Source organism: Neodiprion pinetum, chromosome 1 (genome assembly GCF_021155775.2).
Source record: "Neodiprion pinetum isolate iyNeoPine1 chromosome 1, iyNeoPine1.2, whole genome shotgun sequence".
Taxonomy (NCBI): domain Eukaryota; kingdom Metazoa; phylum Arthropoda; class Insecta; order Hymenoptera; family Diprionidae; genus Neodiprion; species Neodiprion pinetum.
In genome coordinates this window covers 29,137,154-29,152,877 of record NC_060232.1, presented here as the reverse complement: position 1 = coordinate 29,152,877, position 15,724 = coordinate 29,137,154, and the positions used below count along the sequence as shown (strand labels likewise).

Genomic DNA, 15,724 nt, shown 5'->3' with positions numbered 1-15,724 from the left:
GGATCCTGATATACCATAATCGCGCAACGACGAACGAGCTTGATGAAAAACGTACGTCGGTCTGTGCGAAATGATCCCCACCGAAAGAAGCCGTACGTTCGCCAGTAAAGTAGAAGCATCGTCGTGTATCAAGAGGCCACAATTAGTAAGCCGGGCGTCGCGACGTCGGCCGCTGGCTCGTCTCAGATACTCCATGAGTGACAGTGTGAGAGGCATTACAAAAATCTACGTATAATTTCGACGTACGCCGAAAAATTTCACCTTTCTCATATCGCGTTTTCCCACATCTCAGACTCGACAACCGACAGCGCGGCCTCTGTTTCATCAGTCAGCATCGCGCTTTCATCTCCCGCGTTTTGATCGCACTTGCATCGGTTTCCGACGATTGCGCGCGCGATTTTTTTTCTTTCATCCCTTTTTCTCTGCTCGACTCTGTCAAATTCTGACCATTCGCACGTGAACGGTGAACCGCGTTTGTGACAGGGTAAAAAAGACTAAGGACGAAGCTGTACAACGGAGTGATTGAGATTAAGTGATCGATTGATTTTCCACCCCCGCCTTCAATGTATAAGTGCGTGCAATGTGACTGTTAGGGTGGTCTTTGTGTTTAAAGGTTTAGGTAATCGCACTGCTGACTTTGGAGTTAGTTAGCGATTGTTTGAATGGTGTTTTGGAAGAATATCGGTTTTCGATGAAATTTGAAATGTCCTGACTCGTGTCAATTTTTTGCAAATTTTCTGTGCAAAGAGAGCTGATATTATAGTATATTAACGCTGTAAGGATTGCTGCAGTTTTGGTTCTTACCGTATAAGTTTTCACTCGTCAGACCGTTCGAAAACATTTTCCGACATCCGCGAGCTCACTATTATACTTCATAAATGCTTTCGAAACGCCTGAAGGTATACGATACGGAAAAAACATCGTTAGAATATAATCTATCGGATCAAAGATCAAAAAGTGTCCGTGAGCGTGAGTCGCTCTTCGTGTGGTTGTTGGAAAAGGAAGAAAACAAGAAAGAAAAAAAAAACAAGACAATAAAACCCACGTCATCTAGGATTTATAAGTTTTTTTTCCATATTTCTACTATCGCGTGAATAAACGGAATAACATTGCAGGAATAACTTCGTTATTTATATTCAACGATTCGTATTCTGTTCGTTCATTTTTATTTTATTTTTTTTTTTTTTTGAATCTTCTTATCGCTTACCATATATTTTCATTTTTCAAACGTTCCAAGGACGCAATCAATCGAGACGGTACATGTAAAACGAAGAGTAGGTACTAAACGACGAGACTTGGAGACCGAACTCTCGAGTATCTTTCGAAAACAAATCTTATGAAACGAGACGGAATTTACCAGGTTATCATTGAGCACACAAAACGCTGGCACAAATACGTTCACCGTCGGTACGTCAGGAATACGTGTACACAGGGAGGCTTTTCGTATCTCACAATCAACTTATCACCAACGAAAGCTTTTTACTCAGTGGCAAATGTGCGTTGACAATTCGCGATCGTCGCGGATCACACGTGTCATGTACCGGATATAATAGAAGAATATCTCGGATGCTTTAATACCGACAATGAATACGTGCGGAGAAGCAAATTGATTGTTTAATTAGCGAGGCGGTTAAATATACGCGAAATCGAATGTTTGCCCATATCCTTTTACGTATTAAAGAAATCGTGGGAAGTAGATATGCAAACAGAGAAATATATATCGGTGAAGTGCCGATCGCCAAGTTTCATTTTTCAACTAGAAACGATTTTACAACGTTTCTCAACGACGAAACTATAATTACACATCCTTGCCTGAGGGCTTAATATGCATATCTTATACATACATATATAATGGCTTGTAAGAATTTGTTACTATAGGTATATTATGTATCGGGAAACGAAAGTCGGTTTTCAGCCTTTGATGAGAATTTTTGCTCATTCCGTATTTGTCCTGCACTAGATTTCAAAACTGGTAAAACGCGTGTTTGATTTTTTTTTTTTTTTGTGTTGCTTTAATCAAGTTAAAGCGCCGTTTAATTTTTATCTGTGTCTCATCAATAGCTTATCATTGAAATATATCGATCTCTTTACGTAACTGAAATTCACTGTAACTCGTTTCAACGAAGCGAACTAGAAGGTTTTTAGAGTTTTGGAATACGGTGCGATATTAAAATTACGCATCGAAGCGAAAAGGTGTTCATTATCAGGCCGAAAAAAAAGAGTGGCTCGATTGGTTACGAAAACATGAACTGTTACTGGAAATTGAGAAACAGATAAGGAGTCGATACACGTACAACGGGGCGTAGATTGCGTCATCGCTTTGTCATTCGTTATCTTTTGCGCGTTTATGAAAGAGATAAGTACGCCGTTAAGAATAGGGCAACAATGACTTTCCGTCTCATATTAATCTCGTAAGTCTCGCAGCGTTGTGTAATAAAAAAAATGTATCGACAGTAATTTCCGGCCTCGCGTACGTGACGTTATTTTTCTACATTTTTATTCCTCACCCGAATAGATTTTTCACCGCGTTTTTCGAATCGATGGATATCTTGTAGATCCTAAGGGATTCACATTTTCATCGTCGCAGTGGGAACGAGCTCTTCGAAAGAAAAGTTTTCTTTTTTCAAACAGGTGCGCGAAGGCGTAACATGAAAAAATTGTTAATAAATGATACCGGAATTCCTAGAACAAATGTTGACGCTGATCGGTGGCATAGTCATTGCCTACTTCATCTACTTGTTCCTCAAGAAGAAAGATGGTAAGATTATTATCTAGTCATCACCTCTCGCAACTACCTGCACTAATTACACCTTGTGAATCGTAAGATCATGTACATGAAGTCTGCAAAATCTCGAATCCATACCATTAATTACTGGATGTAATCTTTTTATTTTTCTAAAGTATTTCGTTTCGTAATCATATTCTTTTATTTCTGTCAATTCAAATTTCCTATACCAGCTAAATCGGATTTTGCGAATCATTAGGTCGAGTCTTAACGGATTATAGTACAGCAGCCTGATTGGCCTCACTCTCGAAAAATCTTTAATCACATGCGTATACCCTACGAGTTCACCGACTGTCAAGAAAGATTGATTAGAGGTTCCCTCGAAGGGATTGCGGGACTGGAAAGTCTGCTGCAAAACAAGGGGTTATCGGTTTGTTATACCGCCTGAGTTTACAATAAGTAATCCGGCTAAGAAAAATGACAAAACGCAGACGCGTTACAAAAATTTCACCTTCGGAGTGACAAAAAAAAGGGGATTCCGAGTTATCGTCGGATCTTATATCAGACCGACCTGAACTAAGTTTTCGCTGATTTTACGCGACGTTATAAATTAATCGGGACAGGGACGACGGATCCTGAATTCACGTAGATCATGCGGATCGGAATCTTCGAATCTTACCAGAGTCGGAGGCTCGGAGTAAATTCCCGACAAAATGTCAATGACGTGAAACTGGGAGGCTGAATGACGCGAGAAACGGCCTCGGAATCCCGAGGTTTCCAAGATAGTTGGAATCTGGGAGGCGGAAACAGTGTCGAGGAAAACCTGCGCCGAGTCATAGACAAGATGGTAATAATCGATTTCCTGTTTCGTGCTCGTACTTACTCTGACCGCAATCTTACCGAACGACCTTATTAAGGCCACGAAGGTAGGGACGCGGTGACGCAGACGTCGACCTTCACCTCCGGTCTGGAGGGATCAGGGCTAGAAAGTCAACGCCATAACACGATCCTCGGAGAGATTATTCAATTGTGCATCAAGACTAGATTCCTTCGGATTATGGGAATTGTTTTCTGCTGGAACATGGTCTAAGCACCAGTTTTTGCCGAATTTCAATGCTTTTTATTACTTTTCATGGGATTTCTAGCTCAAGTCTGAGAGGTCTCCCACACTATGTGACTCTTTAAATAACGCGTTATAAAGTATACTCATTCCAGTTTCTTGCCAAAATTTTCTTAAATAATCGTGTACTTATTCGGTTTGACAGTAATTGGACTAGTCTTATTTTAATCTGAGTAATAACACATTTCTTTTTTTTTTTGCAAACTACCGTACAAGGTTGGCTTAAATCTGCAATTTTGTAAAAACGGTGTACAGAATGTAGAAATTGGGAATTATCATTCTCGAAGATAATCCAACCACTCACACGATATTATCCGTGAAAAACTGTACTCAGGGTCGATATTAAGAAAATTTCGCGAAAAAATTGCAATAAGTGGATTGGATTTTTTTTTCATTTCCCTCACATGTTAGTTATATTGGACAAAAAAATTACACGCTGTTGATAACCTCTTATGCTAATTCTAACTATGGAAAAAAAATGATTCCCAGACCTGGTTATAGCAAAAGAAAAATACACACATTTCTCCAATTCAAAAATACTCGCATAACAGCGTCTGGTGCTGAGCACCTGTTGACCTGTCGTCATTCGTTAATGGGGTTAGTAATCCACACGGATTTTCACCTCGAGGAGAAAATCTCAAGGTCGCTCTGAGCCGGTGTCGGGAGAATTACGAAAACGAGAATCACCGAGTGCACGAACCGAAGCTCGGACATTCGAATTTACATCCGAAGCGATGACACGCGGGCGAAACTTTCAATCCCCTCGTCGATTTTCGAAACAGGGCTTTCGGCAACTTAAACTTTACAGTATTTTCTCACGTATCGATTCTCATATCTAATTACTATTCCTAGATAAGCCGGCAGCCGATACTCCGACAATGGCGCACGCCGCGCTTCGAGATTTGGTCGAACGCGCTGTGGAGGAAGCGAGGAAGTTGCCAGGACTCGGAAATCCGGATGCCGGACGATCCACCGAGCCCGGAGATGTCGCTGACCAGACTTATGAGGATCTCCTCGCGACTGCTATACTCAACAAGGTAAACAACTAACAATAAGATGTGTGAAATTATGCGAGACGATGACGGTGCAACAATTTATCGCTAATGTCATTGGGGCCGCGGATCTGCATGGTTTTATCTACCTTTTTTTTTTACCTTTATAGCCTGTTACCGAACACCGCGATTTATGTACCTATAATTTATATGTTGGAATACTTTTGTGGAACTATAAACACAGTTACTTAATCAGATTGACCCTCGTGCATATATGACCCAAGAAATTCACTGAAGCTACAGCAGATTGATACAATTTCATGAAATGTGTACTTTTGTGGTATTTCAGAAATTATTACAAACCTATTCAGCAACGTGAAAAACTTTCTTATTTTTTTTTGCAATAAAACTCGACTGTCCTTAAAGATAATAGTAATAAACAAAATATGAAATATTCTGAAACTACGGCCGTTATTTAAATTTACGCACGTGCCGGTTCAACGGTTGATCTATCCTTCAGACGGTTGTATAAAAATAATCGAGCAAGGAAGTTCCTTCAGCCTCGATATATGCATAAAAATTATCGTATTCTTGTGTGAAAAAAAAGGTTCCTCGGTTCATCGCCGTTTATATGTATAGATAATTGCGTCGTTCTTTACCAAACGTTTAATTGACGCACAAGAAATTACCGGTAACTACCTAAAAAGACGTCAAACTTTGTTAACATATTCGTACATCGCAGTCTCTGCTTTATAGTTATACAATGCTTTGAATATCTATGTATAATTTCTAGTAAGTAAGCTATCAACGAGTGAAGAAGAAAAAATTTCTGTCCGTAACGTAATAATGCAAAGCTTGGTTTTAAACTTGACGATTATATTTGCAGACGAATAAAGTTTGGATGTATTTTAGGTGATCGAGAAGTATCAAAATGAACGCGTCGACGACAACAGCAACACAGTGGGCGCCAAAAGAACCTCCCCGAATCAGAAATACATCACCAGTAAGTGCATATATGCGTTTCCGATAAAATGTCATCGAAGATCGGCGAAGTTGAAGATTCGTAGCTCATCTTAGCGCGTCTGATTATCGAATGATCTACCAGCAATTCGCGTACGCCTACAATCGACGAGTGAAAAAAAATTTCGAGCGAAGAATTCACATTGTTTTCGAGGCATGTTTAACACACTAACGACACTTCCCGGGCGAATAATTCAATCGAATCATTAAACAGGTGAAATCGAGGTGGGACTCGACGAAGGCGTCGAGGAAGGCAGCAGCAGCCTCGAACCACTCTCTCAGGACGAGTATGGCAGCGATTGTAGCGCACCACCCTCGAAATATTCCATCAATCGTCAGGAACCACTGTCGTTGACGGTAAGCTTCGTAAAGCTCTGCACAAACACAATAAAGAAATGAAAGACAATATAAACTTGTTCATTGGACCAAGTATTGCCACCCTGTAAGAATATTTACACAATCTCTTTAGTCTGCGTCGTCGTTACTGATTATGTGTCATACTCAAATACATTGAAAGAGGCAAAGTTGGTGGAAAAAAAAATTCAGACTTACAATACATGTTAATTTATACCGATTTTTGATTCCGAGCATAATGTGGCCGGATCCCTGAATCGTAAGAACTTTGGATATGCCCGGCGCAATTAGGAACGGACTCTTTCAACAGATTGCAGGCCTGCTGTATTGCAATGTTTAATTTCTCCTAGTCTCAGGATTGGCTAAAGTCTGGTGTGCAAGATAATTGCGAGTGAAAAATGGGAGAAATACTGCGAGAAATTTTGCTGCATAGAAAAGTTTTAGCAAAAAGTTTTCCATGACGATGGTCGTATTTATTATTTCTTTATGAAGGTTGTGTAAGATGAAAGAGAAAAAAACTTGCTAAAAAAAATAAATCTACATGGGCAAATTTTCGTGACACACTACGAATATAGACTTTTCGCGCAACCATACGCAGATCACAGCGCAATATTGTTTATCGTTCGTATACATAAATAAATACGTTTCATTATCATGAAATTTACACAATAATTAGACAGTCTATAATTAAACAACGTCTGAAACTAAGAGCCAACCTTACAAAAGTGTTTGTGCGACGCGGAGAAAGGTTAAGCTAATTATTCAGGAGTCATTGCACTCATAATTTCATAAGAGTTTAATGACTTCTCTTTTCGACGTTACACATTCCGTTGCAGATAGAAGAGCACATCGAAGAAGTGACAACGACCTACACTTCGGACGAGGAAGAACGAGATGAGGCCGCGGCGAACGGTCTGAATTTCAACAACGCGCATCGTGTGCCTTTCCCCGAATTTGGAATGGACATAATCGATCGTAAGTTAATCGACGAAAGTTTGTTGAAAAATTTTTTACTTGTTCTTTTTTCGAGTCAGGTGCCGAGCTGCGTTTAGTGTGCCTTTTTTTGAATTCGCAATTTTACGACGCACGTGAAAGTTCGAGTTGCAATTACAGAATGGCTTTCTACTAGGCTTCTACCCAACTTCTAGATTCGGACTGTGCGGAATAGAATACACGATCACCATGCTCGCCATGTGCGGCTTTGAACATGTCCACGTTTACTTTTAATTCACAGTTTCTCAAGAGTCTTCCGAGGAATTGCTCGACGAGACGTCGACGCCGACGCACGTGGATCTAGTCACGCCTGTAGAATCATGGGAGGAGAATTGGCTGTTTCAAAAGAAGAAGATGCAGGCTCAATCCGAACCAGTCTCAATGCTGGTCCCAAATCCTAGCGAAGATTTGAAACCTTTGATTGGCGACAGAGAGGCCGATGACACCTCAGATCTGTCCGACTGTTCCGCTCATTCCGACGAAGAAATTGAAGACGAACTACTCGAAGTTATCAACAACGTGATTCCAAAACCTCGAGGTAGTCCGGAAGAGTCCAGAGCTTCTGGTTTGGCGGAAGGTAAGGAAAGACTGGAAATTGAAACGCGGAGTACAGATAATATCCGAAAGATTGGTCACGAAAATCTAACGACGAACACCGCAACCCACTTCCAAATCAACGAAGCTGGTGCCAACGGAATGACGAACGGACATAACGAACAGAAAACCGAGAGTCCATCGTCGGGGAGGTCGGATATCAAACTTGGCATTGAAGACATGCTCGTGTTCCATCTGAGGGACAAAAATACCTCGCAATCCGAGCAGAAAACTATGCGTCAGGATCAGTCGAGCGAGTTTATAGAGGCGGAAAAATCGTCGGGAAATATCGTAACGTGGGATGAAACGACCGGTGGTAGTGTAATAAAAAGTCCAGAACCAGCTTCTAGATTGAAGTCGAGAGCTTCGGTCGAAATTACGAGTCGAAACGGGACCCAAACAATCGTGGTGAACAGATCGTCGACTTCTTTTACAGAAAAGACTAATTCCGATGTGACAGGACCTCAGGTACTTGAATCGGTCTGCCGGTCCGACCAATCCAAGGATCAACAAGCCAAACGTCCATCCGTTATTCCACGAGATAACGAGGTAGATAAGATGCCTCAAGACCAGCATGTTGACCTGGGGGATGATTTGTGCTCAAAAGAATGCCCAAGAACTCCGACATCATCTCCTCTCGAACAGAAAATCGGCGTCCCAGAAATTCAAACTCGTACCGACCTCCATTCGCTAGATGAAAAACTCGTATCCATCGAGACGAGGATTGACACGAAACTTGGTTCGCTTGAAGAAAAATTGAGAAGCCACGTTCCGGACCTCGAAAAGAAGCAAGACCCCAACGTAACGGAAGTCGGAAACGGAGTGGTCGAAGCGCGCTTCGCTTTCATAGAAAGCGGCAACGAGAATCATCGCACTGTGATAACCAAGGAGCACAGAGACGACCTGCAAAGTGAGTTTATTAAATCTTTTTTCGTTTCCTTTCGAAGTCAAGAATCGTTCACCGTTTCTCACTGCACGCTTTTGTAATCATCAGACGAGGATGGAGCTCAGCAGGAAAGCGAGTACACCGAGCATTACGACACAGCGACCCAGAGACACCTGGACAGTTTAAAAAGACCCGCAAAAGGTGGTAAAGATGACATCAAGGTAGTGGATATTCACGACGATGACGATATTCCACCGCCGATACCCTCGACTCCCCCGCCGATTGCCAGACTCAGGTATGATTCTAATGAGTTTGATTCACGTCAAGCCAGTTTTCTATTCGACACACTGTGCACACGGATGATTCACCGTCATGAATTTGAATCGAGATGTTATCTCTTTTGTTTCAATCGGAATGAAAGGTGTTCAACAAAGCGGCTGCGGCAGTGGTTCAGTTATACCGACCACACGTCATGTGGTTCAACGTGTTGTCTTCGTGTTTTCGTTTTCGTTCAGTAATTTTATGCTGTTATGTATTTCAATCGCGCTTCCACCCTTCTTTTCCTCGCATGGTATCGTTGTTTTAATTCAAGATTTTGCTGTGCAGGCAGTGCCGCGAGGCTGCGGAGTTAGCCAACCTCGAGGTTGATCAACTCGAACCGGCCGAACGGAAAAGGGTCGAAGTTGACCTGTTTCTCGCCACCCCGCCTCGACCAGGTACTTAACCAGTTTAGATTCTCGCTCGATTTACCAATCGGCACACGTCGAGTCGCTGCTCATAAAGATGAGACGGAATATGTTATTAACGAGGCGAATTTTCACAGGCACGATAGCCGAGCGCGAGCATAAGAAGTGGGAAAATGCCGCACCGATAGAGAACAATCCTTACAGTGAGGAAAATATTCAGAAAAGATTGTGGCAACGGCAATACTCCCGGAAGGTTTCATCCGAATCTTTATCTGGGTGAGTGTGAACAAATTTTTTTAGTCATTTCGTGTATTTTATGTCACCGTATCTTCGTACCATTGAGAATAACGCAAGTGGAATTTGTAGAGTAAACACCGAAATACCAAAGGTGGATGGAACCTCTATTCAAGTGGTCCTGGGCGCTGGTCAACCGGACGTTAAAAGGTAGCACACGAACCATGAAATGCTTGATCGAGTAGAAATAAAGATTAAAGAACCTTTTGCGAAATTATCAGAAGTAGATGAGAAAGTTACCCCAAGTAAATGTGGAGGAAAGGAAGTGATCGGGTAATGTGATTTGATTTCTTGGAATGTGCAGGTACGGGAGAGACTACTATATCAACGAGGCAAAGAAAGCAAGTGGAGAGCGCGCTAGAAGATCGGCTATGTTGAATGCCGGAAGACCGAACAGCTCGTTATCCCAGAATTCCGGCTCGTTCGAAGGCGATATTGAACAGCAGGTGAGTTATGGACTTGAAAGATTCGAGGAGGCATCCCTGCGGGGCAGCCTTCATAGACGGAGCTTTCGAGGGCAGAATTCGAGTCCCCATTTTGTAACCAACCCTCTGCTCCACTTGCAAGTTGGCGAGGATTCGAAAGTTAGTCGAGTCGACGAGCTAAGCGACCCCTGCGTGTCCGATTCCGTAACAGACGAAGTACGAAATAGCGCGTCGTCGAGTGATCGAGGAAAAGATGCACCGATTAAAACGGTGCAACACAGAATAGTTGATCCCAGTAATGCGCACAATACCGAGTGCTCGTCTAACGAAGACTCAAATGTCACGGTAAGGAACGCAGTGTCCACAGATGCGGAATCAAAATTGATTAAAACCTTATCGGAGATCAAAAATCCGAAACCAAGTTCGAGTGAAGAGATACCGAGGGAACAAAACGATCGAATGGACTTCTCTGAGATGTCCTCTGAGAAATTAGCGAGCATTTCCGATTTAATGTCTGAGGGAATGAATCGCGAACTTCGAGTGTTGGACGGCAGAGGAAGATTGGTAGATATTGATACAGAGAACTTTGAAAGACTTTTCAAAACTGGAGACGCCGTCGAAAACTTTGCTGTTAATCCGTTGTATGATCTAGAAAACAATTTCCAACTGGCAAATCATAATCCACAATGTTCGAATTTTGTGGATCGAGATTCCGGAATGTATTCCATCGAATCGAACGAAGTGACGGAGACTGATAAGAGTGGGATTAGTAAAGACGAGAATGAAGAACCGCCGAAAAGATTGTCAGTTGACGAGTCGAAAAGGGGTAACGAAATCGTGACGTCCAACGGTAAGAGATACTCGAACTTTGGAAGCTTCAAGTTTCACACATTTGGTGGAATAAAGAGAAGACGCTTCAACTGGAACGACCTGGACGACGAATTCGACGAAACGGATTCGGAAAACGAGGATATGGCCGAATACCCGGATAACATTTCGAACTTTGGCAGTATGAAGTGTCAAACTTTCGGCGGAATCAAGCAAAGAACAAATTTTGATGTTAAAAATATAACAAAGTACCGTAAAGTTAAATTGAGGCCAGCTCTCTCGTTCAGAGACGCTAAAGAGGCGAAGAAGCGACAGGAAACCAAGTCCGAGAACGGAAAGGATATTCTCTACAGCAATTTTGAGACTCGAAGAGATCCGAGCTACACAAAGTTCAGAAATGCAAAAGCGAACTCGAACGGCGAACGTGTCAAGAAGAAGAAACCATCGCATCACGTTAGCTCGAAAAGAGCATCAGCCGAACGGAACATCGGCGATGAAAACTTGATGGCGAGCTTTTTGAGAGATGCTCTGATGCGGCCAAAGTCGCGATTGTCGACCGACAACGAATCAATTTATTCTCTGGATACTGCAGCAGCAAGGAAATCGTCCCGTTATCGAGGATTGTCCAGCCGACCGATCAAACCTCGTTCAATTCGCGATGATACCAGTCTTAGATTAGAACCACCCGAGTCCCCGGAAGTTGTAGAAAAAAGCTTTGAAACGTTGGCCGGTTTACGGAGGAGTCGAAGTCTTAAGGACGATAGAAACAGTATTCTTAGAAGTAGCAGCGTGCGTAGAAAGATTTCCGAAGATATATCAATGTGGTGATGTGTCGAAAGCACAAGATTTCAGGTGCTAATTAGCGAGAATAGAAACACTCATCTGCATACATTATAATATATTTAGATAGGAAGAGGTAGTCGAAGTCTGATTAGGCACTTACTAGATTCATAGCGAACACGCGATTAATTGGGTCTCGGACGATATCAAGCGGAAATTACTAAGCACAGCAGCCATAAATGGAATTTGATACAGCAGTTTTATCGACCGTAGGAACAGAAACTTAGAAAATTGACGCAACGCGTTTTAATACACGCAATTAAATATAGCCTCAAGCATTTTTCATGTTTGATTTTTACACGTCCGCAATGCACGAAAGCCAGAAAACTTTTTTGTCGTTACAGCCTGAGCTGCCTTTCATCTGAACACTTTTTACAGCTTATTATACACACATATGCACACACACATACGCCCACACACACACTGCAGTCACACATTGCATTCAACTGGAATGCTAACTCTACCAACTTGTATATACAATGCAATACACGCATACGTATATATAATACATATACATACGCTATATGTATAGTTACACAGTTTTGAACTTATCAAAAAATAAATACGTTTTACGGTTTTTCGTTTCTAAATTTCATTAATTTTTTCCCTACGTAAGCACTGCACATGCATGAGATCCCCTTGTACAATGTACCTAAATGGTAAGTAAGTTCACCATGAGTTTCTATACGTTATTTCCGTCTTCGCTAACCCAGTAAAACTTTTTCTGACTAACACAGCCGGCGGTGACGATCTAACAAATCTCCTAATTTACACGAATGACTCGTGAATACTTTACTCGCACTACTTTCTAATCCTATTCAATATTACCTATCAATAATCACAGAATTTCTGCTTATCCTGTGCACACACATATAATGGGGGTCTTGTGCTAACTGATGTACCGTGATTCAAAATTGACTAATGCTGAAAGTTATTAGATATCATGGAATTATAACTATAGTGCTTTGGCCTTGATTTATCTGTTCTATTCTATAATATAATAAAATATTTAGCTACAATCTGGAGACACTTGATGCTCCCGCTTATTAATGTTGTCGACGTATTGGTGAACAGTAAAATGACGCAATGTAATAATAGCCTTTGTTTTAAAGCGGGATTTGATTTGTTTTAGGATAAAATCGAGGACCAGGAACCAGAGCAGACCTCAAATTGGGTAACGGAAGTTAAAACAAAAGCGACGACTTGGCAGCAGAATAACATTGATTCGAATAATTCTAACGTGGTATCACAGGGCAGACAGAGAGTTGAAACAACAATTCACTTGGGGATTGCTCCGAACAAGGTAGAGACCAATGACGTAGCGATAAAAAGATCAATTTCTGAAGTGGATAACTCTTTGAAAGAACAAAGTAACGAAGAGCTTTTGGAGAATGTCAGAAGGAACAGTAAGAATGAACTAAATGCGAAATTGAACAACAAGGAAGACTTGGAGAAATTGGCTGTTTCGCAAGTGAGAAGATCATTCGGCAGTGATCATCAGAAATCAATTAATCGCATTGACCTCAAGGCGTACGGATTCGAAAATGCAATAAAAACTAGCAGCAGTTCTACAACGAAACTGTCCGAAAAACGAGTAGTGAACAAGCTGGACTTGAAATCATACGGCTATGAGTCTGATTTGTACAGAAATCAATCTATCGGTCACATTGACGAGAAACTGAATAACGAGGTCCACGTAAAACCGAGAATTGTGAAGATGAAAACGAAATCAAATTTAACCGAACATCATGGGCAACGAGAGAGGTCCAAGAGTTCGCAAAACCTGGTAGAGTACGAAGCTTCGGGTGACTTTGACGTATCGAAGAGTAGCGAAATTTTGAATGAAGAGAAAAACTTGTCGGACGCGTTTGATGAATTCGGCGGAATGATTTCGGCCAAGTCTATGCCGAATGTAATGAAAATCGAACAGTATTCACAGAATTTGTCGGCGAAACGTAGCTACAACAATAAAGAGGATATCATTATCAGTCATTTTGGTACGAAGAAGGAAAGGTTGAAGGAGGAAGAACGATTGAGGCGAGAAATGATCAAGGCATCTTCGGCAAGCCATGGCTTGTGGAAATCGGAGACTACGATTCTTACAGGTGGAAAGACTGGCTCGATAGATTTATCTTCGGACGATGAACTCGATGGCATAATTGTGAAAACGAAATCCACGGAGGTTTTGGCAAAGAAAGAAATATTCGAAAATACTTCTGACGAGAATACTTCCGTCACCAGCAATATTAACGAAAATGATTTGCCGATGCCGTCTGTCCGCAGACTTGCTCAAGCTTTCGTCAGTTTACCGGCAGAAACACCAGCAGTTGCACCAAGGGTAAGAAAATTTGCGTAATGGACGTACGGGAAGGTTTTTATTTAATTTTTAACAAAATTTAAATTTACCGCAGGTACTGAAGACGCATGGCGCTACAAAAAAGGAAAGACCCACGACTCCGGAAGTTCAGATAATAGAGACGCCAAGACAGATGCATAGTTTGACCGCAAGGTCACTTTCTCGAGAGTTCAGAGAAGGGTTGAGACAAATTCCTAACAAGATAACGTCACCGCCAGTAAGTTATACGATCAGCGAACAATCGACGACTGTTCAAACCCACCGGGAAGTAGTTTCTTCCGAAGTTGATAGCTCTGGTGACGACGTTAAAATCATTGAACCTGGAAAGTTGAAGAATAATATCAAATTTTGGGAACAACTGCAAAAGCAAAGTTAAAATTAACTTTGCACATCTGTGCTCTGTGCTGTGGAATAGCACATGATGGACGAGTTTGAGGAACAGAATCATGACAATTTTGAGCATTTATTATCACACATCGGTATCGCATTTGCGATTGGTGCAAGACTACGGGACTGGATTTTTAATGACGAAGTAGAGGAAAGTTAAATCACGACAGAAATCGCATTCCGATCCGGAGTAAAATTCACCACTGTTGTTATGAAGAGGCTTTATTTGAACTCGCCCATCGAGATGCGTTGACGTTTATAATATAGATATATGTACATGAATTATAAATATTAAGCATCTAAAGGTACGATAAATATCGGGACGGTGTACCATGATTACATTCTACCAATTCCAGCTGCCATATTTGATTTTAATGTAAAATTGAAAAATATTCTTTTATAAGTTTTATCCGTTGTTTATTTAGATTTGAATATTTTCTTCCACTCGTTATTTTGAGTTTGATATTAGGTCTACAACTTTGCTCCCGCCGTTTTTTTTTTAATTTTAAAAATTATATAAAAAAAAATGGTATCTTATTTATGTTTCAAAGTATTGTCCGTCACTTTCCACTACTTTGGCCCATCTTTCAGGCAACAAACGAATCCCGCGTCGGAAAAATTCTTCATCCTTTGATAAGATCCAAGAATCGATCCATTCTTTCACTTTTTCAAAAGAATCGAAGCACTGGCTCGCCAGGCCGTGTGCCATCGACCTAAATAAATGGTAATCAGATGGAGCAACATCTGGAGAGTATGGCGGGTGAGGTAGAATTTCCCATTTCAGTGTTTCGAGGTACGTCTTGACTACTTTCGCCACGTGAGGTCGAGCATTGTCGTGTTGCAAAATTACTTTTTCGTGTCTATCAGCGTATTGCGGCCGTTTTGCTTTTAATGCCCGACTCAAACGCATTAATTGCGTTCGATAAAGTTTGGCACGAGTCTTCATTAAGTAAAGCCTCCAGTTCATCATCTTCAAAAGTTTTTTCTCTGCCACCGCTATGCCGATCTTCAACAACAAAATCACCGCTTTTAAAGCGCTGGAACCACTCGCGACACGTTCTTTCACTAATAGTATCATCACCATAAGTAGTTGAAATAACCCGATGAGCCTCAGCCGCCGATTTTTTCATGTTGAAATGAAAAAGTAAAATCTCCCGCAAATGACGTGAATTCGGTTTATAAGTTGACATATTTAATTAAGTGTAACTATATGACGCAAACAAA

At 41.4% G+C, this 15,724-nt stretch overlaps 1 protein-coding gene across 14 annotated transcripts in view; it reads left to right on the top strand.

The window, feature by feature from the left end:
• Nucleotides 1–15,724, top strand: part of LOC124213806 (Myosin-7a binding protein) — a 45,192-nt gene that overhangs the window by 28,792 nt on the left and 676 nt on the right. For 7 of the 14 annotated variants that reach the window (XM_046615471.2, XM_046615484.2, XM_046615464.2 and 4 more), the window contains 10 exons: nucleotides 4,698–4,882; nucleotides 5,750–5,840; nucleotides 6,072–6,214; nucleotides 7,048–7,186; nucleotides 7,446–8,708; nucleotides 8,793–8,979; nucleotides 9,291–9,400; nucleotides 9,508–9,646; nucleotides 9,737–9,814; nucleotides 9,969–12,334. In XM_046615471.2, coding sequence (XP_046471427.1) covers nucleotides 4,698–4,882; nucleotides 5,750–5,840; nucleotides 6,072–6,214; nucleotides 7,048–7,186; nucleotides 7,446–8,708; nucleotides 8,793–8,979; nucleotides 9,291–9,400; nucleotides 9,508–9,646; nucleotides 9,737–9,814; nucleotides 9,969–11,745 — 4,112 coding nt within the window. In that variant the 3' untranslated portion in view covers nucleotides 11,746–12,334. Of the gene's footprint in view, nucleotides 1–95; nucleotides 243–265; nucleotides 776–1,899; nucleotides 2,759–4,697; nucleotides 4,883–5,749; nucleotides 5,841–6,071; nucleotides 6,215–7,047; nucleotides 7,187–7,445; nucleotides 8,709–8,792; nucleotides 8,980–9,290; nucleotides 9,401–9,507; nucleotides 9,647–9,736; nucleotides 9,815–9,968; nucleotides 12,335–12,889; nucleotides 14,096–14,168; nucleotides 14,958–15,724 lie in introns of those variants that run through there. The other 7 variants (XM_046615492.2, XM_046615536.2, XM_046615526.2 and 4 more) reach the window with 7 other exon arrangements.